Source organism: Schistocerca piceifrons, chromosome 3, assembly GCF_021461385.2.
Source record: "Schistocerca piceifrons isolate TAMUIC-IGC-003096 chromosome 3, iqSchPice1.1, whole genome shotgun sequence".
Taxonomy (NCBI): Eukaryota; Metazoa; Arthropoda; class Insecta; order Orthoptera; family Acrididae; genus Schistocerca; species Schistocerca piceifrons.
This window is the reverse complement of record NC_060140.1, coordinates 828,223,074-828,251,068: the sequence shown is the minus strand read 5'-3', so window position 1 is coordinate 828,251,068 and position 27,995 is coordinate 828,223,074. Positions and strand designations below refer to the sequence as shown.

Sequence of the window (27,995 nt, the reverse complement as noted above, 5' to 3'; positions counted from 1 at the left end):
TCTGCCAGGAAGTTTCATATCAGCGCACACTCCGCTGCAGAGTGAAAATCTCATTCTGGCTATTCTGGAATCTTTTGCCAATGGAGAGATTATCATGACACTTTTTTCAATTACAGGTCACATGTTCTCTGAATACACATTATGTGTTTTTAATGTAGTGGTTTCCATTGCCTTCTGCATTCTCATGCCGTTGATCATTACTGATTCTTCTACCTTTAGAGACAGTTTGCCGCAGCAAGAGCAAGCGAGTGCCCTAAACCTCTGTCTGCTCTTCTGTCCTTTTTGACAAGGCTGTTGACAAATGAAGGCGATTTCTTCTACCAGAAGTCTTCGGCCGCCAATGCTGATTATTATTGAAAATTTAAGTGGTGGCGGGTTCGAACCCGGGACCGAGGACGTTTTTATTACTAAACAAAGATACTACCCATTTTTAGGGGTTTATGGAGCTATCTCTTTATCTAACTAAGCTGAAATCCCAAAATTATGGAGCTATCTCTTTAACTAACTAAGCTGAAATCCCAATAAAAAGAAACGAAAATCAAATCTGCTACTACCTGGTGACACCACTTCAACCGTACCTCAAAAAAAGAAAAGAAAACGAAATGAACTATCTCTCTTTAGGCACTGCTTCTACCTTTTCCAAGAAATTCTCCCAAGGTGATAGGCTACACATGTCTATAATTTTTTTATTTACATGATTATAATTAGTAACTGAGTACAAATGAAAATGCTATAAAACAGAATATTACAATAAAAATATGATTCAAAACATAAACTAAAATAGTTATGTATACTGCTTATCTATCGCGAATTCTTTACAGGCGAATGGAAAAACTGGTAGAAGCTGACCTCAGGGAAGATCAGTTTGGATTCCGTAGAAATGTTGGAACACGTGAGGCAATACTGACCTTACGACTTATCTTAGAAGAAAGATTAAGGAAAGGCAAACCTACGTTTCTAGCATTTGTAGACTTAGAGAAAGATTTTTGACAATGTTGACTGGAATATTCTCTTTCAAATTCTAAAGGTGGCAGGGGTAAAATACAGGGAGCGAAAGGCTATTTACAATTTGTACAGAAACCAGATGACAGTCATAAGAGTCGAGGGACATGAAAGGGAAGCAGTGATTGGGAAGGGAGTGAGACAGGGTTGTAGCCTCTCCCCAATGCCATTCAGTCTGTATATTGAGCAAGCAGTAAAGGAAAAAAAAGAAAAGTTCGGAGTAGGTATTAAAATCCATGGAGAAGAAATAAAAACTTTGAGGTTCGCCGATGACATTGTAATTCTGTCGGAGACAGCAAAGGACTTGGAAGAGCAGTTGAATGGAATGGACAGTGTCTTGAAAGGAGGGTATAAGATGAACATCAACAAAAGCAAAACAAGGGTAATGGAATGTAGTCAAATTAAGTCGGGTGATGCTGAGGGAATTAGATTAGGAAATGAGACACTTAAAGTAGTAAAGGAGTTTTGCTATTTGGGGGCAAAATAACTGATGATGGTCGAAGTAGAGAGGCTGCGTCGTTTTTTGTCTTGGAGTGTATAATGAGCACAGCCAGATGTATTAGCGAAGACAGAGGATTCACAGTTGTGAGGCTTGCACAAAACTCGATGGAATCCATGAAGTGCAGTCGCATGGAGCAGTTGCTGTAATAGGTGTAGTGTAAGATGGCTGAAGTGTTAGTGTGTAATAACTCGGAACAGAACGGAAAGTTCTGCTGGTACGATTCTTGCGTGTCACCAATGTGGTAGTGAATACTAATTAGCACCGGGAAAAGTACCATGAATGTAGACATGATGCTGAATGATACATTATTACGACAGAGCACACTGCAGGCATTCAGCCTAGTGGAACATGGAGAGCTGTGCGCCGGGAGAGGTGGCTTTTTTTAAGAGTAAAAAGTCCCAAGATGTGGTGACGAGTTGTGTGGCATAGAAGCATGGTATATTCCAGATCCGGCGAGAGGTGGAAGTGTCAGATGAAGTTAGTCCACACCACTGGTTTACAGATGTTGGTGACGCAGAGCTGTGCAACATCATGTAATGTCCCATTCTAGGAGATTGGAGAATTGTTCGCATCACCGAGTTGTACCCCCTCTGTGTTGGTGAGAAGTGTGGACATGTCTTTCAGAACTGTGCTTGCACCTGGTCCTGTATCTTTGAGGAAATATGCACACAAGTTGAGTTTGAGGACATCCAACTGCTTGTCCAACACAAAAGATGTGGATCGTGTGTGGTATGTGTGAAGGTGACTTGACATCTCAGCATGGGCCAATGTGCCTGCATTGGCCCACGTTTGAAGTTTGGGGATGCACAGGGAGAATGATAGTGCACAGCATAGCCAGACTCGGCACAGCACCAGCAGGGCTGTAACCTTGAGGCAGTGGCAAGTGTCGTCAACAGTGGGAGTGGTGCTGGTCAGTGCCTGGACTGGAAGTGGTGACATCATCGTCGGTTGTTGTCAGCTGTGCTCAGCCTGTTCCAGCATGTGAGACAGGTGGAGGAGATCCAACATTCATCAAGGGGGCAGCGTCCTCATAATTTGTGCACTGCCTATGTTGCAGGATAGTGAACATCCTATCTGTGAGGCTGAGCTTCTTGTCGAGTGGTTCTGCTTCATGTGCAGTCATAGCAAGCTGTAGCCAAGGCAGCAGTCTGACAATTCAAACCATCCATAGTGTGGTATCCGACATCAGATTCATGTGCAATAAAGTTCAAAGCTGGCACCATAACTGACATGGCGTTTTATTTGATAGCTGTTTATCATAGATGGCTTGTTGGAGGTATTGTTCTGGGCTGCAACTCAGGCATTGAAGCAGTGCAGATCTGGCTGTTCTATATTATTTGTGTGCCGTTGGCGTGAGTGTGATATCACTGATGATGTTGGCATGCTCAGCAAGGTGGCAGATCGACATCACAAACTTGATTTTGTCATCCAAAATTGCAAGCCATGCAAACACACATCCTGCTGATGCAAATCACAGGGCTGATTGTTCCGGATGAAACAGTGTTACTTTGGATTGGGGGTGAGTCTGCTAAGTGATATACTGGTCATGCGTGGTGGTGGTACAGGAGCAATGGCAAACAGTACGATGGAGGCAGTATCCTAAATCAAATGGAATGCAGTTGTCGAACTCGTAATGGCATCCAGTAAGTACAGAGGCTGGTGTGTTGTGTCGTGCATAGCTGTCAAATTGTCGAACAGTGGTCGCGATGCATCTGGCGCAGTTGTTGCGGTTGCCACAGAATCTTTAGAAGTAGATATTAGCTGAGAACTGGGACACTGGAGTGAGGTACAGGGATCTGAATCTTGCACCAGGTCCAGTAACAGGTCAGTCGATGGCGACCATTGTTGTCGTCCGAAGATATGATTTTGTGTGAGGAAACCTGCATGGTTCAGATTTTAGCACTGTTTGTTGGTTAAAGCAGTGATAACATTGACAGTGAGATTTGCTATAGACTCAATAGAAAACTTTGTGTTTCGTCAGAACTTGGTTGTGAACATAGCATCAGAAACAAAAGGACGAAGGTGAAGGAGATGTAGCAGAGTGCGGTGGCAACGACCGTGTTACAGATCTGCCGGCGAAGTGTTGTTAGCATAGGCTTAATGCTACCGGTGCTCAGAAACTACAATAAAGCATTTTCCCTCGAGTGCGAACATGAAGTGCGAACATCTGAGCCTTGAAAGAATGAACGGAACGTTTGGCTTCACCGTTCGACTGAGAAGAGAATGGTGCTGTTTGGATATACTGAATTTCATTTTGTTGGCAAAATTGTTGCATTTCCACGAAGACAATTTACCAAAACAAATGCTTGTGGCAAACATTCTAAGCAAGAGAAGAAAGCGACTCCTTTGATAGTGATAGCGCTACTACTGGAATGACAACAGAAAATTTGCTGCACACAGCGACACTAAAGAACCATCCTGTACTCCAGATAGGATCTGTAAAATCAATACGTTGCGAAGGATCATTAGGTTGAGGTCAGCTGAAAAATTCCTGACGCAGTAGGGCCTGGTTATCCGCTCATGGTCAGCAACAGGCAGCCATATCTTCTATTCATTTATCAAGCCTGAGCCACGAAAAATGCTGGCTCGCTAGCTGCTTATTTCTCATTGATTTTCCAGCGCCCTCTATGTGATAGTTCCAACGAATGTTGCTCCAAAGATGTGAGAATCAGGACTTGCGTTTGCACATTAGGAGAATGCAATAAAATTACACCATACTGAATAGAAAGGCTGTTGCGTTGCGGTCAGTATTTCTGAACAACTGCATCTGGTATTGTTTGATTATGAACTCAACCTATCCGAATGTACTACTTGAGCAATCGTAGTGACTGATCCAGTTCGGTAGCCTGTGCGATCCCCTGAGAATCAATGTGAAAAGCTTGAAGTGCTTGGGTATAAGAATGATCAATTTGAAAACAAGAAGCTTTGGATGCATGAAAATCTGGATCATTTCCCATACGTAAGGGAGACAGAGTGTCTTCAATTGCATGCTGTGCCGAAGGGCGATAAATAATTTCTTATTGATGATTGGAAAAAAGTAGAGACCAACGTTGCAGCTTATGTGCTTTAGGATCAGGTGCATCTATCGCTGGATGAAAGATAGCATTTAGCAGTTTATGATCAGTCACAAGAAAACATTTTATACTAAGCAGATAATGATGAAATTTTATGATATCGTCTATTATGCCTAAAGCTTCCTTTCCCACCAGTATGTGACTGACTTGGGACTTGTTCGACATCTTAGGTGCAAATGCTACAGGACGTTCAATGTTTACAAGCTTGCGAGATAAAACTGCCCATATTCTACGTGATAATAATAATGAGCGTATGGCATTGGTGACCGGGAGACCCCTCGCGGGGCGATTCGGCCGCCGCTCCACAAGTTCTTTAACGCCACTACGGCGACTTGCGAGTGAATGAGGATGAAATGATGATGAAAGACACACAACACCCAGTCATCTCGAGGCAGAGAAAATCCTCGACCCCACCGGGAATCGACCCTGCGCGCGGGAAGCGAGAACGCTACCGCAAGACCACGAGCCGCGGACTTCTACGTGATGATGCGTCAACTACAAGCATTTCAGGTTTCTGCAGATTGAAATGTACAAGAGATAGATGAATAAGCAACGGACGTTTTAGTTTCTGAAAAGATTGTTCGCATTCTCCAGTCCAATTAAACGACAGAGGAGGGGCTATTTGCTCTTTCTTCATAACGAGTTTGATGTAATATGTCATTTTGCAAAGATTCGTAGGAGAGGGTAACCTTCGTATGGTCCAGGGCATCAATGACACGTCCCAAATATAAGAGCTTTGCAACAACTGCTCGAAAGCAACGTGTTCCTAAAATAGCGTGAACATCTCGGATTTATTTTATGAGCATAACGTGATGTCATAGGAGCAACGACGCACATGTTTATTTACTTGTTTGACGTAACTACTACTACAAAATCATCCATTAAATACTTGAAAATAGCCTAAGACCGAAATTGTACAATCGTACATGAAATAAAGAGAATGGCAGCTGAAGGCTTCAAGAAATCTTTCAAAAATTCAGTTTCATTATTGAAAAACGAACATTTATGTAAATTACATTGAGCCCTGTATCAGTTAAAAGTTGAAAAAAGAAGCTCCAAATTTTTGAAACGCTGTTTCGATGTTTGGACACAATGACATCATCTAAATAATTTGAAGAGGACGAAGCTTTCGGCGTCACTTGTTCAAGAAAGCGTTAAAATAACACAGGAGCAGAGGCGCTTCCGAAGGGAAGGCGTAGGTATTTGTTCAAGCTGACGTGTGTTAGCCACCATAAATTTTTGTTTCCTCATTCAAGAGAAATTGCAGGCAGATAAGCATCGGCTAAATTAATTTTTGAAAAGAAGCGTCCACCTGCTAGGCCAGGGCCGGCCAAACGCTGCACAGTGTGCATACGTGCGGAAGTGCTGCACATGTGCGCACGTGTGCGACAGCGACATCTGTTATTAGACATGTGTTCTAAGTGAACGGCGGCGGCTCCGCTTCCCTGTTTATGTGGTACAAGCAAGAGCGCAACATACCCAGTCTCGTTTGCCCCTGGTGACCGTAACCTCAACAGAGAAGTACTGAGAAATGGCAGGTACTGTGAAAAAGAAAAGGGCAGGAGATCTATGTTCTCAGTCGTTTAAAAATGACTGGGAACCGCAATTCTTTTTTGTAGCCGTTAGTGAAAACTCACAGTGTTTGCTATGCCGCCGAATAATAGGCGGCCAGCGTAAGTTTTCAATTGAAACACACTACAATACATATCACAAAGACGAGTGTAGTGTACTCAACAGTGAAGAACGGGAAGCAAAATTAAATGTCCTTAAGAAAATGGATGAGACACATCGCCTCAATTATCATTTCTCATGACCAGTGATAAACGTGTCTGGATTTATTCCTTTCATAATTAAAAATTGTTGTTTACTAACTGTGCATTATTGCCGCATTCTGCTCCATGTTACATTATTATCAGGAAATAAGTTGGTCATTAAACCGATTGTTCCAATGTATACTTACATTTAGGTTTTTTTTAATGTGTGAAGGGCTACGCTCAGCTGAAGTCGATAAAACGTAACATTCATCTAACTGTCGGTTATTATGCAGATTTCAGACGTAACTGATGAGAGACATAGCAATAATGGTATTGAAATAACAGGTGATTGTCGAGAGGTCTGCGGTTATCATTCTGTTCAGAGGTCAGTGAGTCAGAAATTATGTGGGTGTAACTGAGGGCACCGAGAATTAGTTATAGGAAACCTTGCATTAGTTTAATGTTATTTGAAATCGCTAAGTGCTCTCTTCTTAAATACTTGATCAAAAACATTACTCGTATTTACGTGCCGTCAGTCAAGCTGCCTTAATAAAAACCCACGGTTGTTAACTGTATTACTTGTCTTGCTGGTTTAAATTGTTAACATAAAAGTAGACGTCGCAATGAGTAGACTGTGACAGTATTTTAAATGTTTAATACGTGAAATACCTTCCCATGGCTGGCTTGCAAGCTGTGGAAAGAGCACTAGAATGCGCCGGTACAGAGTATCCCAGCAAGTGGATAAAGCGACATCTGTGCGTAGAAACATGCACTACATGAACGCTGACGGCTGCGGCGTGCACGCTGTGACCCGGAAGTTGCACATATGCAGGAGCACCGCACGCGTGCAGAATTTCTGGGCGGCCCTGTGCTAGGCGATCCATAAGCTCGTCAGTATGTGGAAGCGGGAGATAACCAGTTTGAGAGTTAAGTGTAAGATTAAAGTCGGCACAAAGTCTCATCTTCCCGTTCGCTTTTCTTGTGATCACAAGGGAAGATGCCCTTTGATTTACAGAAACAAGTTTCAGAATTCCGATTTGTTCTAACCTGCTGAGTTCAGAAGCAACTAATGTGCGAGTAAAAATCTTGCGCATGTGTCAGTGTACCGTCGAACAAATGTCTTCATTTTTCATACAGCTGATGAATACTAACATGGAACAACTGCGTGTCAGTAGCATGCACATTGTCCTGAATATCTATACAAAACAGATAAAAATAATCGGTGCCAAAAATATTGGGACTAGAACCGTGAAAGTTATATGTCTACAGTTTGCTTGCAAAGGTAACGTTACAAGAACATAGATGCTTTCGTAGTTGTAGTTCTTGAGGTGCAAGCATAATTTTTGTAGTAGAGGATGTCCGAGTTGCTCATGAGTATTTTAATTAATATGTGAGTCACACTGTGTGACTGAAGCATCAGTATCTAACTGAAATCGTACAGATAGACGGAAAATCTGGAGAGAGATGAACAGATTGCGGTAGGCCGTCTGAATGTGACCGTCTGTTTTGCTTTAAGGAAAATTGTATTGTGACTGACGCAGTCTTTATATCTATTAGCAGAGAGCTCCTTAGAGGCAAGTTATGCACTGTGCATTTCAATTGTACGAATTTGTCACTTTCGTCTACAATTCCTGCGTGGATTTCCAGGAGGCATGGGTACAGACTCAGAATGAGAGGCGATATTTATTTCCATTTTCTCGAGTAGAGATTTATGTGGAACATAATTTACCTAACATTTCCTCTGCACGCACATTTGCTGTGTCTGTCCTGATTTATGGCAATGCCGGCATTCCGCGTGGCGAAGAACGCAGTTTTTTGCGGTCATGCATAACAAAACATTTAATACAAGACTTCGGAAGATTTAAATTCGCCGAGGAAGCGGTTGGGCACCTAGCGCTGTAATTACACTGAGGTAACAGAAATTATGGGATAGATCCTAATATCACGTGGGACCCCGTTTGCCTAGAGCAATGCAACAACTCGGTGTGGCATTAACTCAACCAGTCGCTGGAAGTTCCCTGCAGAATTGCTGAGCCATGTTGCCTCTATAGCTGTCTACAATCGCGAAAGTGTTGCCAGTGCAGTATTTTGTGCACGAACTGACTTCTCGATTAAGTCTCATAAGTGTTCAATGGGATTCATGCCGGGTGATCTTGGTGACCAAACCATTTGCTTCAATTGTCCGTAACATTCTTCAGACAAATCGTGAACAACTTTGGCCTAGTGGAATGGCAATACATAAAAATTTAATTGTTGTTTGGGAACATGAAGTCCATGAATGGAAGCAAATGGTCTCCAATTAGCTGAACATGACCATTTGTGATCAATGATCAGTTCAGTTTGACCAGAGGACCCAGTCCATTCTATGTAAACACAGCCCGCACCATTATGGAGCCACTTCCAGCTTGCACAGTGCCTTGGTGATAATTTGAGTCTTGAATCCATGGCTTCATGGGGTCCGCGTAACTCATCTCTTACCAACTGAAATCAGGACTCTTCTGACCAGGCTGAGGCTTTCCAGTCATCTAAGGTCCAACCAGCATGGTTACTAGTCTAGGAGAGGTGCTGCAGGAGATGTCATGCTGTTAGCAAAGACACTTGCGTTGGTCGTCTGCTGTCACGTGCCATAAGCACCAAATTTCACCACATTGTCCTAATGGATACGTTTGTCGTATGTCCCACACTGATTTCTGCAGTTATTTCACGCAATGTTGCTTGTCTTTTAGGATTTGATTTGATTTATTATTGGTCCTGTTGATCATACAATTTGTACAGCAAAGCACATCATGATACAGGACAAGTCAATTTGAGAAATTATGTTAAGATGGTATATGACAAGAGATGACAGTAGTGGCACATAACTCACACAGCAGAATACATATAGGATATATAGACAAAATATAAAAAAAGGTGGTGTGTGGTGAGAGATGACGGTGGTGCATACTGTATATAGCAGAATACATATAAGAGATACAGAAAGAATATGAGTAACAAACAATAATTAAATTACCTGACTAAGTAGAAATATCAACAAGTGAATATACAGCTTATTACAAGTAATTAAAATATTGTGGTACATAGTTCACATAGCAGAATACATATATGAGATACAGGCAGAATATAGATAAGATACAATAATTAAATTATCTTACTAAGTAGAAACATCTACAACTGAATCAACAGCTTATTGCAAGTAATTAAAATTTTGTTTGAAGAAATTCATGTACGGAATAGAAACAGTGATTTAGTAGCAATTCCTTTAATTTAATTCTCATTATTTTTGGGTTTTTGCTTGTTTTTATGTCTGTTGGGAGGTGGTTGTATATTTTAATGCCCGTACATTTAACCCCATTCGCATGTAATTTTGTGTTGTGGGCTTCAATTTGTAACTGTGTTTTGTTTCTGGTGTCATGTGTGTGATGGTCTGAATTTTTGTCGAGGGCATCCAAGTTCTGTACTGTAAAACAAGCTAGTTCCAATATATACAGGCATGGAAGTGGCAGGATTTTTAGTTGTTGAAATAGTGGTTTACAGTGTTCAGTTCTTTTTTTACATTTCATTATTCTTACTACTTTTATTTATTTATTTAGCATCCAATAGATCACACATGTGATATAGTATTTGTCATTTGATTACACGTAACACACAACAATACATACACATAATAACTGGATGAACATATACAAACAGCAAAACAAATTACATACACATAGTACATTAGTAGTATACAAGAACTTATTACACAAAAACATTGTGAGAGAATCGGAGCTCTTTCCCCAGAAGATTAGGCCATAGCTCAAGACAGACTCAAACAGGGCATGGTACACCAGCTTCAAGGTATCTACACTGGCTGTGTCTTTTAATGATCGTAATAGATAGCAGGTTTTGCTAAGCATTTGTGACAATGCTTCAATATGTGGTTTCAATTTAGTGTGTTACTGATGGTGCGTCCAAGAAATTTGGTGTCCTGCCTGTTCGTAATGTCATCTTTGCTAATAACTATAACTGCATTGAAGGGGGTTAGATTTTGTCTAGTATGGAAGTTCATACTTACAGTTTTTTGAGTATTTATGAGTAGTCTATTTGCTTCAAACCACGATTGTAAATGACAAGTTGTTTCATTGACTGCATCTTGCAATGTGTCACCTCTACTGGTTATCAGGATATTTGTGTCATCTGCATACAGAAAGCAGCTGGCATTTGGTATGTGTTCTGGGAGATCATTTATGAACAATGTGAAAAGAACAGGGCCAAGGACAGATCCCTGAGGGACGCCATTTGTTGTATGTAGTATATCTGACCTGCAGTGCCTGAATGTCTCTGATTTTCTTATTTCTACATATTGCTTTCTTTGACTAAGGTAGCTATGGAACCAAGTGTGGGCTACACCTCTAATCCCATACTTATGGAGTTTCATAAGCAGTAGGTTGTGGTCGACCATGTCAAAGGCCTTGGACTGATCAAGAAATATACCGACAGCAGGTTGTTTATGGTCAACGAAACTTGAGCACTTTTCTAGAAATGCATACAGAGCATGTGTGGTGGACCTATTTTTCCAAAATCCATATTGGGAAGATGTGATTATGTTGTTAGAATTTAAACATTTTTCTAATCTAGTTAGCATAAAGTATTCAAATATTTTTGAGAAGGCAGATAGTATAGCTTTTGGCCTATAGTTTGTCATGTCCGTTTTCTCTCCCTTCTTGTAGAGAGGTATAATTTAATCAAGTTTTAGTTGGTTTGGAAATGTTCCCTCTAGAAATGAGGTATTTATGATATTTGACAGGGGTCCACTGATGTAATGTGAACACTTATGAAGTAAGAAGCAGGGTATCAGATCATATCCTGGATAAATCTTTTTGACTCTATCCTTAACTTTCTACCACTTTGTTCATTTACTATACCCCAGATGGTGTTACATTTGTTGGAAGAGCACCTAATTGTTTTATCATTATGAGGACTGACAGCTCTATGCAAACACTGCTGCTCACAGTCACTAAGTGAAGCCTGTCGACCATTATGTTGTCTGTTGTGAGAGATAATACCTGAAATATGGTATTCTCAGCACACTCTTAACACTGTGAATCACGGAATATTGAATTCCCTAACCATTCCAAAATGGAATGCCCCATGTGCCTACCTCCAAATACCATTCCACGTTCAAAGTCTGTTAATTCCTGTCCTATGGCCACAATCACGTCGGAAACCTTTTCAAATGAATCACCTGAGTACAAATATGCGCATCTCGCTGTCCCATGACTTTTTTCACATTACTGTATGCTGTTGCCCGTGGCGGAAGTTGTTCCGCACCATGCAAAACTGGTGCTACTGCAAGCTCTCTGAGGTCAGTGTTGCAACAATAGGCACATTAAGGTCAAGTTTAGCAAAGTCTTGAATTTCCTGAGCTTCAGTTACTTTAAGCACATACTTGAGACAAAGGCTTCGATTTTTTAGAATCTCCACCCATATTCCGTTATCAGCAAGGTTTTCAATGGTGGCACATGAACCATTTTCTCTTGGAATGAGGCTCCAGGAGAACAGATAAATTTACAGTTCCTTTTCATGTTCTTGAGTTAAGCAATACGTTTCTTGGAAGATTGCTTATTATGAGATGTATATGAAAAGATTTGAAATGAGCAGCAGCTATATGAATCTCAGCATCAAAGAAGTCATCCAGCTTGCTAACAATGTCTTCATAGGACAGAGTTTGTGGCTCTGACAGAACAACTTCCTTCACAATTTAAAAATATACACTGCTATCCATGAAGATAAGAAAGAGTGTTGTGATTCGCCTGGTATGTTGTATGCTGTGGAAGGCCACTAAGCTTGTGCTATTCTCCACTTTCCTCTTGTTTTGCATCAAAAGCGAAAGAAGAGAGGAGGCAGCATGTGACCCCTGGCAGTTTGTGATCCAGTCATTGTAGTTTACTGGAAGTTACCACTGCATACACAAATTAGAAATGGTAAAATATATTCCACATAAAAATTATAAAGTTTTCCGAATTTAGGACAGCTGCTACACATAAGCACCAGACTCATCACCATTGGATGTCTAATGGGTCGGTAGTTTGAGGTAGCCAGTAAAGACAATCAGGTATTTAGAAAAAGATAACACATTCATAAGTTCATCCACAAATACCTGAGTGCCTGGTGTTGTCCAGTTATGAAGTTATTCCAATTTTCTATTAGTCCATCTCCTCCTTCCCCCTCTCTCTGTCCACATCCTACATCTACATCTACATACATACTCCACAAGCCATCATGTGGTGTGTTGTACAATTACTAGTCATTTCCTTTCCTATTCCACTCGCATTCCTCTCTATCCTTCTTTTTCGGCCCCCCCCTCTGCCCCCCTCCCCCCCCCCCCCCCCCCCCCCCCCACTGCCCACCTGTTCCTTTCCATTCTGTTAATCTGGTTTATCCCCCTCTGTCTATCTCTTTCTCCTTCCTCTCTCTGTTAATCTCCTCTTCTTTCCCTTCTCTGTTCATCTCCCACTCTCCTCTCTGTGCATCCCCTCTTCCCTCCCTTGTGTCTATTTCCCCCTCCCCCTTTGTGTGTCCATCTCCTTCTCCTCCTATGTCCATCCCCTCCTTCCCTCTCTCTGTCTGTCCATCTCCTTCTACCCCCCTTCCCTCACCATTTTATCATCCTTACCCCAATAGGAGATTGCTGGTTCTTATCCCCATAGTATTTCTTCTCAGGTAGTAAGTAATATATGTGCCAAGTTTGGTAGAAATTGATGTAGCGATTTAGGAGGAGCTATTTTGCCCTTACGTACTGCAAATATCACATATATTTAAAATAATTGACACATATTTCTATGCATAGCTCACCCGTATCTCTAGCGAATTTCGCCTGCAGTTTTGTTTGTACACAGCTCAATGTTTATGATGTAATATCTCCTAAACTACACTGAGCAGCAGAAAATTATGACCATTGACATACTATCGATATTCACCTGGCAAGGAATGACTGCCAGTCACAGACACATGCATGGTACATGTAGTATCAGTGAGCATGCTGTCCGTGTGTAGAATGGGGAAGGTGCGTGATCTATCTTAGTTTGACCAAGGGCAGATTGTGATGGCTCAGAGGTACGGCACGAGCATTTCAGAAACTACATGACTTGTCAGGAGTGCTGCGGCGAGTGACTTCAACATGTGGTGAAAGCAAGGTGAAACCACATCCAGATGTTGTGGGGTTGGATGGCAACCCATCACTGCAGATGTTGGACATTGTAGGCTGGGCAGACTGGTAAAACCTGACAGGCAGTGAATCGTGGCAGAACTAATATTAGGTATTAATGCTGGGCAGAATACGTGTGTCTGCACACACAGTACACTGAACACTCCAAACAATGGGCCTCTGCAACCGACGACCAATGCATGTGCCAATGTTACCACCATGACATCAGCAACAATGACAAATGGGCAAGTGACTATCAGCACTGGATGTTGTCACAGTGACAGGGCATTTCATGGCCTAATGAATCCCGATACTTCTTCATCATGACGATGGGAAGGCGCGAATCAGTTGTCTTCCAGGAGAGCAGCTCCTTGACACCTGTACTGTGGGATGGAAACAAGCTGGCAGCGGCTCCATTAAGCTCGGGGGAACATTCACAAGGGCATACATGGGTCCAGTGGAGCCCATGCAAGGCGCCATGACAGCCAAGCAGTATTGTAGACTCACTGGAGGAATCATGTTTCCCAGCAGCAATGGCATTTTTCAGCAAGATAATGTGCTATGTCACAAGGCAAGGAGTATGATGGAGTAGTTCGAGGAACACAGTGGCGGGTTCCAACTGATGTGCTGACTCCCCAACTCATCAGATCTGAACCCAACCGAACACATCTTAAACGTGATTGAACGTGGCGACAGAGCTCATTGCCTCCCACCCCAGAATTTACAGGGATTAGGTGACTTGTGTGTGCTGATGTGGTGCTAAATCACTTCAGTGGCCTATCAAGGCATCATTGCTTCCATGACACAATGCGTCACCACTGTTATCCATGCCAAAGGTGGACAAACCAGCTAATAGGTAGGTGGTCTTAATGTTCTGGCTGATCAGTGTATGTGTCGTACAATATTATAATTTTGTGAGTACATTCAGCAACAGAGCATGGATACTGTCTGTGAAATGTGTTGTGAATAGAGTTAGTAGCAAAGAAGTAATAACGTAAACGTCGTGCATAACACAGCAATTTTGCACACATCTCAGTGTTTATGACATCATATCACCTGAACTGCATGTTGTATAATGATATAATTTTGCAGGTACCTTCAGTGGTATATGAGAATACTGCATTAATGTTTGGATACAGTATTACTAGTGTCCAGCTTGACACAGTCAAGTCATTTAAATGTTTGGATGTAATGTTGTAGGGAAGGCAAATGGTCGACTTCAGTACAATGGGAGAATTTTAGGAAAGAGTCGTTCACTGTAAAGGAGAAACACTGATGCGAGTACCAGTATTTTGAGTACTGCTCGAGTGTTTGGGATCTGTACCAGGTCGGATTGAAGGAAGACATCGAAGCAATTCAGAGGAGGGCTGCTAGATTTGTTACCAGTAGCTTTGAACAAAACATAAGTGTTATGAAGATGCTTTAGGAACTCAAATGGGAATCCCTCGAGGGGAGGTGGTGTTCTTTTTGGGGAAAAATTATTGAGTAAATTTAGAGAACTGGCATTTGAAGCTAACTGCCTAACCATTCTGCTGCTACCAACATACATCGAGTGTAAGGACCATGAAGATAAGATATGAGAAATTGGGGTTTATACGGAAGTGAACAGACAGAGTTGTTTTTCCCTCACTCTGTTTGCGAGTGGAAGAGGAGGGGAAACGACAAGTAGTGGTACAGGGTACCCTTCACCTTGCACATTATGGTGGCTTGTGGAGTATCTATGAATATGTGCAAGTAGATGAAGTTGAGTCCAAGCCATTTCTATAGAACTTAAGAATGATGTATTTTTGGTGGGGATGGCCTTCAGCTAATGGAGAAGCAGTCAGTGGTGAAACACTGCTGGAATCAAGTGGAGACAGACCCTTTTTGGATGGTGTGCTCAAGGGAACAATTCAGGGCACTTTGAAGTTTGTGCTTGAAGAAGGTAGACGTTTCAGTGGTAGTGAGGGTTATTCGGTCATATGAGTGATAGATTCTGGGCAGTAAATGGTCTGTACTGTACTTTAACTTTTGAAATTAAAGTGCAGAAGTTTTTTGAGGGGTCTGAATGTGCTTTAGTGTAGAACTCTGACTTTTTTTGTTTGTATTACAGGATTGACAATAGACAAAGTGTGAGTTCCTGATCTTTGTATTTCATGTGTTTTGTAAATTGTAATGCTAAACTCTCAGTTATCTGAGCTGGAGAATATTTCGTATATTGTGAGTATGAGATTGTCTTAGTCCTTGTGAGTCTTTGATGACTATTTAGCTTGGAGATTCTGCTAACATTCTCGTAATGCTCTCAATGCAACTTTACTGCATTTGATAAGATTATCCCTGTCTGTATTATGCTTTGTCATAGTAGAACCACTTCCCAATTATTTCAGTTTTACAGTCTTTAATAAACATTATTCACCATAATTCTTTGTTAGCTACATTAGTTGCAGATGTTAGAATACAACCATTTTTTATTAATTTATCTTTATCTAATAAGTCCATTTATTTTATTATTTCGCAAATCTAGCCAAAGCTGAGAATATTTGACGGCAGGATCACAGCTACAAGTTGTTATTTGCAGCAAGTTAATCGCTGGGCCTGAAAGCAGATGTAGGCAACTCAACCCTGTAACATTATTGAACTATTCTTTTTAAAAAGAGCCGTGCATAGCCCAGTTACTGAAGGTATGAGCAGGTTAGTGAGAAAGTTCTCAGCTGAATATCCATTGGGTAGTGTTGCAGTGACCACTTGCTGCATGACGTCATCCTCTATAATGATGATGTTGTCGTCAATGTCATCTAAGACTATGACATCTTCATTATTTCCCTGCATCATTTGACGGAGCTTTGGCCTACCACCACTCAGCAGTACCTTATGTTATGTTGAAAATTAGGCATAGAATACTAGTTTGTAAAACAAATATTAAATTGTTTTAGGCATACCTTACACGATGCTAGCTATGGTATCAAGGCATCTTTGTTGGCCACTACTGACATGCCCTGTGCTGCTCACAGCTATGTGGGAGACTGCAAGTTTAAATATCCCTCCAGTATGCTGCTGCGTGAGCTCACTCTTCCATCACTGACGCCAGACGTATACACCACCATAGGATGTGAAATTCACACACCCTCACTGCATGTGATTCTGATGGGTCTTCACATCTTTTTAAGCAGTGGCACACTGAGCTTCACCCAGACTCCATATCAACCTTAGTGGGAAAACTACATCAACATAAAACAATGCCACTGAGCATTTCTATAAGACAGTCTCTTACAGGATCGTATGAGCAATCAAGACTGTTTCTATCAAGAACATTACTCTCATTGTGAATAACTCAGCACCATGGAATGCCCTTACTGCACTACAACATTATGAATGTCGTAGTTGTTAAGTGTAGATATGCACACACATTACAAAAATGTGTGTATGTTTGTACATAAGTATGTATGTTCCACATCTCCTTCTAAACCACTGGATTGACCTTAATGAAACTTGGTACACATATCACTTATTGTCTGTTAAGAATCGCTGTGGAAGTAAGAACCATCTACCTGTTAGAAGGTTGCGGATGAAAAAGAAGTGTAATCCATGATGTGTGCATACCCAGACTTGACTCATTCACTATTTGAGAATGAGAGCAGCTAGTGACTCTCAACAAACTTTGCACTTAATTTCAAATCTTTACACAACTTTTTCTCGCTGAAAATACCTACAAAATAATGAAAGGAAAAAAAAGTTTATCGCTTCATACATTTTTGCTTTTCATGCAGTACTACTATCACATCAGGCATGATGTTTTTATTACCTCTTTACTACTAACTGTATTCAAGACACACTTTGCATTAAATTACTTTTTCCACATTCAGCGCTAGCTGCCATTTATCACACCAACTGGAAATTTTGTCTAAGTCGTCTCGTATCTTCCTACAGTCGTTAAAATTCCGCACCTTAACATACATCATGGCATCATCAGCAAACAACAGCAGACTACTGCCCACTCTGTCCATCAAATCATTTATGTATATAGTCCTATCACAATTCCCTGGGGCACTCTTGATGATAACCTTGTCTCCGATGAACACTCGCCAACAAGGACAACATTCTGGGTTCTATTATTTAAGAAGTCTTTGAGCCACACACATACCTGTGAACATATTCCATATGCTCATAGCTTCATTAACAGCCTGCAATGGGACATCGTGTCAAAAGTTTTCCAGAAATATAAAAATATGGAATCTGCTTGTTGCCCTACCTCCATAGTTCTCAGTATATCACTTGAGAATAGGGCAAGCTGAGTTTTGCACAAGCGATGCTTTCTAAACCCATGCTCATTCATGGACATAAGCTTCTTAGCCTCAAGGAAGTTTATTATATTTGAATTGGGAAAGTGTTCAAGGATTCTGCAGCAAACAGAAGTTGGGGATATTTATCTGTAATTTTGTGCGTCCATTATTTTAGCTTTCTTACATACTGGAGTCACCTGTGTTTTTTCCAGTCATTTGGAACTTTGTGCTGAGCAAGAGATACACGATAAATGCAAGTTAGGTAAGGAGTCAATGCCCTAGAGTAATCTTTGTAAAATTGAACAGGGATTCAATCTGGACCTGATGATCTATTTGTCTTCAAATCTTTAAGTTGCTTCTCTATGAGAGGTAAGCTTATTTCCATGTCGTTCATGTGGGAGTCTGTCTGATGGTCAAATGACGGTATGTTTGTATGGTCTTCCTGCATGACCAATGTCTTGAATGGGAAATTTAAAACTTCTGTCTTCATTTTGTTATCTTCAACTGCCACACCAGACTGGACAGCAAGAATTTTCTCAGGTTCTCTGCCAGATCTTTTGCGAAGATGTGACAGTGGGAGTTGTTGTATGCTTCACGCATAGATCTTTACACAGACACATGAATCTCTTCTAACTTTCGCTTTTCGTCATTTGTGCATCCCCTTTCGAACCTAGAGTGCAACAGCCTCTTCTTCCTCAGCATCTTATGAATTTCATTATTAAACCATGGTCGGTCTTTTCCATCCTTTATCCACTTACTAGGCATATAGCTGTCCAGACCATTATTTACAATCTGCTTAAACTTTGCCCGTAATTCCTCTACATCCATCTTAATGGTACTAAGTAATGCCAGGTCACTCTTTACATAAGATGTTAATAACTGCTTATCCGGTCTATTTAGCAGAAACACTCTCCTAGCCTTCTTGATTGATTTATTAACTTTGACAATCATAGTTGCTGTAATGATATCATGATCACTAATCCCCATTTCTATACTGACATTGTCGATAAGGTCCAGCCTATTTGTAGCTATAAGATCTAAAATACATTGAAGCACCACAGAAAGTGGTGTAGACATGCCTGTTCAAATACAGAGATCTGTAAACAGGCAGTATACTGCACTGCAGTCGGCAATGTCTATAAGACAACAAGTTTCTGGCTCAGTTGTTAGATCGTTCACTGGAGTTACAATGGCAGGTTATTATGATTTAAGTGAATTTGAATGTGGTGTTATAGTTGGTGCACGAATGATGGGACGCAGCATCTCTCCAAGTTACAGATGAAATGGGTATTTTTCTGTTCGACTATTTCACGAGAGTATCGTGAATATCAGGAATCCAGTAAGACGTCATATCTCCGACATCGCTGCGGCCGGAAAAAAATCCTGCAAGAATGGGACTAACGATGACTGAAGAGAATCACTCAATGCGACAGAAGTGCAAGCCTTCCACAAATTGCTGCAGATTTCAATGTTGGCCATCAACAAGTGTCAGCATGTGAACCATTCCATGGAACATCATCGATATGGGCTTTTGGAGCTGAAGGACCACTCTTGTACCCTTGATGACTGCATGACACAAATATTTATGCCTCCCCTTGGCCTGTCAGTACTGATATTGGATTGTTGATGACTAGGAACATGTTGCCTGGTCAGATGAGTCTCGTTTCAAATTTTATTGAGAGGATGGACTTGTACAGGTATGGAGACAACCTCATGAATCCATGAACCCTGCATGTCAGCAGGGGACTGTTCAAGCTGGTGGAGGCTCTGTAATGGTGTGGAGCGCTTGCAGTTGGAGTTATATGGGACCCCTGATATGTCTAGATACGAGTCTGTACGTAAGAATCGTGTCTGATCACCTGCATCCATTCATTTCCATTGTGCATTCCAATGGACTTGGGCAATTCCAGCAGGACAATACAACACCCCACGCATCCAGAATTGCTACAGAATGGCTCCAGAAACACTCTTCTGAGTTTAAACACTTCTGCTGGCCACCAAACTCCTTAGACATGAACATTCTTGAGTATATCTGAGATGCCTTGCAAAGCACTGTCCAGAAGGGACCTCCACCTCCTCATACTCTCATGAATTTATAGACAGTCCTGCAGGATTCATGGTGTCAGTTCCCTCCAGCACAACTTCATACGTTAGTCAAGTCCATGCCACGTCATTGTACCACTTCTGTGTGATCATGGGGGGCCCTATATGATATTAGGTAGGTGCACCAGTTTTTTTGGCTCTTCAATGTATTTCCATTGTGTGTGGGCTGCCGAGCTAGTGCTCGAGACAATTTTCAGAAAATGTGTTCAAAAATATTTCGCATGACTTTATGTCTGTACCCGCTGCAAAGAATCCAAGGACATCCCAGTCTATACTTGGAAGGTTAAAGTCACCTCCAACTTGTATCGCATGATCTGAGTATTTACATGCTATTGATTGTAGACTTTCTTCGAGTGACTCTAGAACTGCCACAGCAGAATCGGGTGGCTGGTAAAAACATCCAACAATTAAGTTAAGTTTTACGTATACCTGTTATATGCGAGCAGACAACTTCACAGTTACACTCAACTTCGACCTCCATAGAGACAATATTTTGTCAACTGCATTGAAAGCTCTGTGTCCTATGGCCTCTAATCTCTTTCCGATACGTTCCATGACTCGTTAAATATCTTGCTAAATAGACCACTTTCCACACTAAAATAATCTATTATAACAATATTTACATAAAGAAATATTATAAACATTTGGTCACATGCAGAGCATCTACAATAACAGTTTGTTCGCACATAAATACGGTAGTATTCTTGTGCAAGTGCATTCATGTTAAATGGCAACAGACTGTTGATACATATTTTTTAAACAATTATTTATGTCTGCTTGACAGAAGCATCCTTTGGCATTCTTTTCAATAGTGGTGTCAGCTAACACATGTGACTGACCACTTTTAAATTATGTTGATTTTTTTCAAACTGGGTATAATTATATTTAAATAAAGTTGTTGGCAATAACAGTAACCTATTCCTTAATTAACTATGCAAGTATAACAACATGTGAGGTATTCATGCTGCATTCATTTGCTGTGAAATTGTGGAATACACAATGTTCTGAAGGATAATTACCTAATGAAGTAATACATCAATAAATAAAACAGGTACAGATATGAGACCTTTGGGAATGATAGCTATAGTGCAATGCTATCATCTGAGATACCATTTGTTAAAATACCATGAAGCATTTAAAAGATTTTAATTCTAAGGTTCATTGTGAAAACATTTGCTCACTGTAAATATTGACTTATGTGGTTTTTTTATTTGATACTAAAAATATTATTGTTTCATTGGATGCACCTAATTTGAGATAGCTAATGTATTCAGATTTGCTTCATTATGTAACTGTGATTTATTACAGAATTTCTAAGAGCTGTAAGTAACCATATTTCAGACTGCTTTCATCTCTATAATTTCTGACGAATTTTCTGCACAATAGCTAAGCAAGCAACTGTTGTCCACATACTCTGGGGTTTACCCATTTCTGGAGAAGTGCTCCTCACCTTTGTATTTGCCTGGCTGGACCAACAACGGTCTCAGCACCTGGCCCAGTTGCAGCACTTTGGCAGTGCCAGCCATACTGCTCCTGTCCCTGGGACAGCTAGTGTTCGGCTGCACAAGCAAATTCATTTCCTACCAATTCTAGGTGGCCTAATAACTTGCCTACATATGCATAATGCTATATCAAACACAATTATAATGTCATCATCAATCACATGCAGTAGAAAGTGATTATCATCTTGTGTGTGTGTGTGTGTGTGTGTGTGTGTGTGTGTCAAGATATAAAAGATTGCATATTTATACCATTGTGCTGTTTTTTAGATTATGTTCAGGATCTATCGCATCCCTTAACATCGGGTTGGGTGGATAGTAGCTTAGAGCTTTCATCACTAATTGCCGAATAATACACGCATAAGTATCAGTCCATATTCCACACACATACATTACTTTCTTTTTTGTGTACTTTAAAAAATAATTCACTTTTGCTATTTATGTTTCATTTATTTTTCCAGAAATGGTAGATGAGGAGCTTACGTCATAGACTCTGCATCCTGCCCACGTCCTGGAGACAACTATATCTTCAACAGCATCATTGCATCAATCATCAAAGTGTATGGAAGCACTCAACTCAAGTTAATGTGAGCTCAGGACCCTGTTTAATTCCACGAGACATCTGTATCTTCAACAGCAGCACTGCATCCATCATTGCACAATATTTGCCTATAAGGACTTATTTTTTCAGTTAACGATGTACAAAAAATTGCATCAAAATATGTGTAATAAAATGACATTTACGAGTTGCAACATGTTTTATTCTGCCATACATATCTCCTGTGAGAAAAGAGATCATTAGACTTTAACAGCTCAAGGAGAACATATGTGACTGATAATTATGAAACTTAGCAGTAAATTTGGCTTATATGATGTGCAGCAGGAAAACAAAACTAACTAATGTTCCACAGAAATGTTAGCAACAGAATAGCAAGATGTTTGAATGACAGTCATTTTATTTATGTTTTTACTTTAATTTCCTTATTTACAATACTGTCTACATTACTCTATGTCTATATCTACATGATTACTCTGCAATTCGCAATTAAGTGGCTGCCAAAGGGATCATCAAAACACCTTCAAGCTATTTCTCTGCCGTTCCAGTCTCAAATGATGCACAGGTGAAATGAGACCTGAAATCTTTCTGCACGAACTCTGATTTTTCTCATTTTATCATGATGATCATTTCTCCCTAGATAGGTGGGTGCCAACAGAATATTTTCACAATAAGATGAGAAAGTTTGTAACTGAAATTTCATAAGAAGATACTGCTGCAATGAAAAACACCTATAGTTTTAATGATTGCCACCCCAATTCAAGTGTCATATCTGTGGCACTCTCTCCCATATTTTGCAATAATACAAAACAAGCTGCCCTTCTTTGAACTTTTTTCATGTCTTCCATCAATCCCATCTGATACTGATCCCACACCACACAGCAATACTCCAGAAGAGGGCAGACAAGTGTGGTGTGGGCAGTCTCTTTAGTAGACATGTTGCACTTTCTAAGTGTTCTACCAGTAAATTGCAGTCTTTGGTTTGCTTTAGCCACATTATCTATGTGATTGTTCCAATTTAAGTTATTCATAATTGTAATCCCTAAGTATTTAGTTGAATTTACAGCTTTTATATTTGTCTGGTTTATCATGTAACTGAAATTTAGAGGATTATTTTGGTACTCATTTGGATGACTTCACACTTTTCATTATGTAGAGCCAATTGCCATTTTTCGCATCATACAGATATCTTGTCTAAGTAATTTTGCAATTAGTTTTCATCATCTGATGACTTTACAAAATGGTAAATGACTGCATCATCTGCAAACAATCTAAGTGGGCTGTTCAGATTGTCTCCTACGTCGTTAGTTGTAGATCAGGAACAGGAGAAGACCTATAACACTTCCTTGGGGAATGCCAGATATTACTTCTGTTTTACTAGATGACTTTGCATCAGTTACTACAAACTGTGACTTTTCTCATAGGAAAATCATGAATCCAGAAACACAACTGAGGCAATACTCCACAGGCAAGCAATTAGATTAGAAGACACTTGTGAGGAATGGTGTTGAAAGCCTTCTGGAAATCTAATGATATGGAATTAGTTTGACATAACCTGTCAATAGCACTCACTACTTCATGAGAATAAAGAGCTAGTTGTGTATCAGAAGGGCAATATTTTCAGATTCCATGCTGATTATTCATGAATCCTAGCTGACCACTCGTCAACAAATCATTTACATTGTTTTGAATTCCATCTGAGTTAATGTAATTTTATCACTATGACACAAAGCTGTGACAATATTTTATGGCAATGATTTTAAATAAATCAGTTTCAAATTAACTTCCTGAAATAACTTCAAACAATGGTGAATATTTCCCCAAACAGGCCACGAATACTATCTTCCACCACTCTTCTGTAATGCTTCATCTCTAACAAACTCAAATCAATGGAACATCCTTCTCAAGTGGATATACACACAAAGCAAATGCATTGTGTGTGTTGTTAAGTGACCATAAGCAGTGACAAAGGAGTGTATAGCCTGATATACATGGAGCCTTATGTAACAAGACAACTGCATTACACCAACTTAGGATACTAAAACATTCTTCCAGAACTGTGTGTTAGACTTTGTATATATCTATAAATTAAACCATTTTTAAAATAAAGCATGAATCTCCTAGACTCCTTATCTACAATCTCCACCATCAACACAGGTGGTGACACTTTGTAGTGCTTTGAGAATTTCCGCGTAAATTCTAGGACCACTCGTCCTTCTACCATCTCAAACACATGATATTTTAAATATAAGTGGGAGAGTGGAAACATATCTACTGCACCACCTGTTTCTGTGTGCAGGTTGGAAATTTGTTACAAGAAGACTGTAAGCATGGCAGTCGAATGATCCCGACAAGTGTTTGCTGCTAGCGCCACAGAAGCCGTGATGAAAGAACAAGAAGTAATCATGTAGTATTCCTTACTGTTTTAGTGACTGTGATTATTGTTAAGGAAAAATGAACAATTTGTTATAGACTTTTAAGTACTTCACATATTGGACTCGCTAGAGGCAAGACGGGTTTGTAAATTATGTGGTTGTTAAGCCAACTTTATTGCAGATGTATTTTATCAAGCCTAATGCAAGACAAATCGGTTGACTTGTAAACATTCGAATATTGACGTGAGAAATGGTGAATATGGAAGTTGAAATATACCAAGACTGAACTAAAAGTATTCTTCGAGTACTAAATTATTTCAAAAGTAGAGAGTGAGTCTTATAACTTCCTCGTAACCAGCATTATTCTTCAGAGAAGAAGGTTTTGGAGATCATCAGAGCCAGCAATCCAGGGAAGAAGATCAGCTGTGCAGATCAAGTAAGTCAACCGATGTGACAGAGGTGTGAATTTTGCTTGCAATCCAGCGTCACACTGCTTTTTATCATCACACATCGTTAGAACGGGGCGAGTGTGACAGGACTAAAAAAAAATGTGAATTTTGAGATGAAATTGAAGCAGAAGATATGATGTGTTGCCATAGCAACCAAGTATAACAAGACAAGAGAATTTTTCGAGTAATTGGATTAAGTCCAAAATGAAATAAAAAATTTGTGAATGCAACGCAGTGAAGTACATGAAGTCCAATCACATATTTATTGACTGTACTATCCCATAGAATTGTAGAAAACTTATGTTGAAAAGACTAACATATCACTGCTTTTAGTTATTCATCATCACATTCTTGCTGTTGAATGTGATCTCTCTTGTAAACATGGTCTCATCTGTAAACAATACGAAAACAGGAAAATTGTGGTTTCCTTCATGCTGCTGTATGAAACAAGTTGCAGTCTCCAATTGACATGGGAAGTACATTGGCTGGAGTGATAGTACATTCTGTGGATGATATGTATGCAACTGTAATTCATGGAAAAATCTCAAAACAGTCATTTAACATATGTTCACAGTTCATGTAATGCACTGATTACTGGTGTCAGGATTGTCACCAATTGTGTACAACACATTCTCTTCCAGATCAGGTGTTTTGGGATGCCTTGCATGGCCACTAACATGAAAGGACTGGGTTTCTCATAGGTGTCTATGTACAGATACAAAAGTACTGTGATGTGGTTGTTGTCACTGCGGGATCAGCTGAGCATAGCATCAGTGTGATGCTCTTCTGTTGCATTTAGTGAACCCATATACAAGACCAAAATCAAACAATGGAAAATCCAGAGAAGGAAAGCTGCTACTCACTATATAGCAGAGATACTGAGTCACAATAGGCACAGTAAAAAGATTCACACAATCAAAGCTTTCGGCCATTAAGGCCTTTGTCAGCAGTAGACACAGCTCTCTGCGACTGCAGACGTGTGGGCAAGTTGCGTTTTTGAGTGTGTGTGTGCGTGTGTGTATGTGTGTCTACTGCTGACAAAGGCCTTAACGGCCAAAAGCTTTGATTGTGTGAATCTTTTTACTGTGCCTATCGTGACTCAGCATCTCCACTATATGCTGAGTAGCAGCTTTCCTTCTCTGGTATTGTTACATACACAAGGCCAGTTCTTCAAGAATAAACCTGTCCATACTGCTGTGTGTCACTGTTAACATACCATTGACACTACCAGAGAAACAAACCCAAGGCAGAACAGAGCACTACTGAATGCAAGATTGAGAGTCAAGAGTGAAGTTGGCACTACTGTTGTTGATAGTGGGTACTATGAGTGAATGGGACAAGTTTGTGCCCATGGAACTGTGAGGATGGTTCCTCAAACAAAACAAAACAAAACCTACTTTCGTTCATTCACAGTCATCCTGTTGGGCTACTGCTCCATCTTCAAAGGCCTAACATCAACAGTGCACTAAACTCAAACTTTTCTTTTACCTTGCAGCAAAGAAATCAATCTTCTATTTTATAGCAGTTTCAAAATATAGGAAATCAGTCTTTGTATTGTACAACTATAGTATTTTGAACACCTAAAAAGGCTGTAGGTAGTTTTAACTGATTCTGTGACAGCAATTAGCAGAGCTTGCTGCAGTACAAATAGCCAAAATTCATTACCTGGCAACTGTTGCAGAATGTCTTTTTTAACTATATTAGGAGAAAGATAGATTGCTACTCAACATAAAGACTACATGTTGAGTTGTAGAGAGGCACAACAAAAAGACTGTTACACATCTTTTGACCAAAGGCTTCTTCAGGAAAGAAAAACACACACACACACACACACACACACACACACACATATATATATATATATATATATATATATATATATATATATATATATATATAAAAAAAAGCACACTGCCTGCCATCTCCTTTGTTGATATTCCAACCTGGAGTTTCCATTGTTTGGGAATATCTTTTTTGTATGATACTGTTTGATCAGACTCAGACTCTTTGAATAAAAGAAGCTTTCACCTAGAGGTTGCAGAAAGGATGCCAATTCAAAAGACTTACACCTCTGAGTGTTAATCAACATTTATTTCCACAAAATATTCACCCTCTTACAGAAATGTAAAACCACAGCCATAAAAAATTACACAAAATAAAAAAAGGCAACCACTCCCCTGTAGCTAATTTATATGTGTTGCATAGAAACACTTGTGGCGCTGATGAAATTGACACCAACATCAATATGCATTCATCTTTGGACTCTAAGCTTTATCTTTGGCTGTTCTGCCATGTTTAGTTCGGTTATTTGTGATCCTTGTATGTGTTAAGGTTAATAAATGAACTACTGCTAAAAGGGTGTAATTACTGGTGCAACCAACCCGGTAATCCTCCTCACTGGTGACCCCGAGTTGTAACGTCTTCCATTTTCGCTGTTTTACTGTGTCTGCGACCTCCACATCAGTTATTTTCGCATGTATTACATCGACGCAGCATTCGAACAATGACTTCAGCCCAGCACCTAATGCCGGATTTTGTGATCGACATGCATCGTGTTGTGGGCGATGTACACCCACCAGGACTGCAACACGATGCCTCTCACTCAATGATTACGCCGATTCGCTGGACATTTCCGAGCCTGCAACAATAAGTGAGGTTAGGAGTGTGCATGACTCCGGCTATCAAACGCCTTTGTTCCCACCACATGTGACCTCCCTCATCGACTGTGCAGTTACCTCTTACGGATCCCCGTGCAGTGTGGGACCAATGCCGATTTCTGCAAATGCTTCGTTGAACAACCTACTACCGCCAGGACAACGATTTGCCACACGGCAATCCGTGCAGTACCACACGGATACCTGCCACATAGCCAAAACTGCTTCATTCACAGGTCTACCTCCTCAGCATCTGACCACGCCCGTGCCTGCCTCGGTTAAGCATCAGCACATGCCTTTCTACTTCGATACCTCGGCCTGCAACAGGTACAATAACTTGTTATCTGTGCCTGACCTCCACCTCCGTCCCACTGCTACGCCTCAGTGTTTTGTGCCACGACATTCACCTTATCCGCACACCATTTTGAGTGGAGTGACTATGAACAGTGAACATTCACACATTCCGCCCAACGTTTGACATCATTTTCCTCACTGTGCTTCTGGACAGCTCGCACCTCCGCAGCCTCCCTGCAACACAGGTGGCCCTGACTCTGATCATATGTCAAGCTTTCTGTGGACTAA

At 40.4% G+C, this 27,995-nt stretch overlaps 1 protein-coding gene across 2 annotated transcripts in view; it reads right to left on the bottom strand.

Moving 5' to 3' along the window:
* Positions 1-27,995, bottom strand: part of LOC124787998 (kelch-like protein 28) — a 224,062-nt gene that overhangs the window by 33,261 nt on the left and 162,806 nt on the right. The window contains exon 11 of one of the 2 annotated variants that reach the window (XM_047255038.1): positions 27,343-27,397. The exons of the other annotated variant lie outside the window; for it this stretch is intronic. Within the exon in view, the coding sequence (XP_047110994.1) occupies positions 27,358-27,397 (40 nt within the window). The 3' untranslated portion in view covers positions 27,343-27,357. Of the gene's footprint in view, positions 1-27,342; positions 27,398-27,995 lie in introns of those variants that run through there. 2 annotated transcript variants of the gene reach the window in all.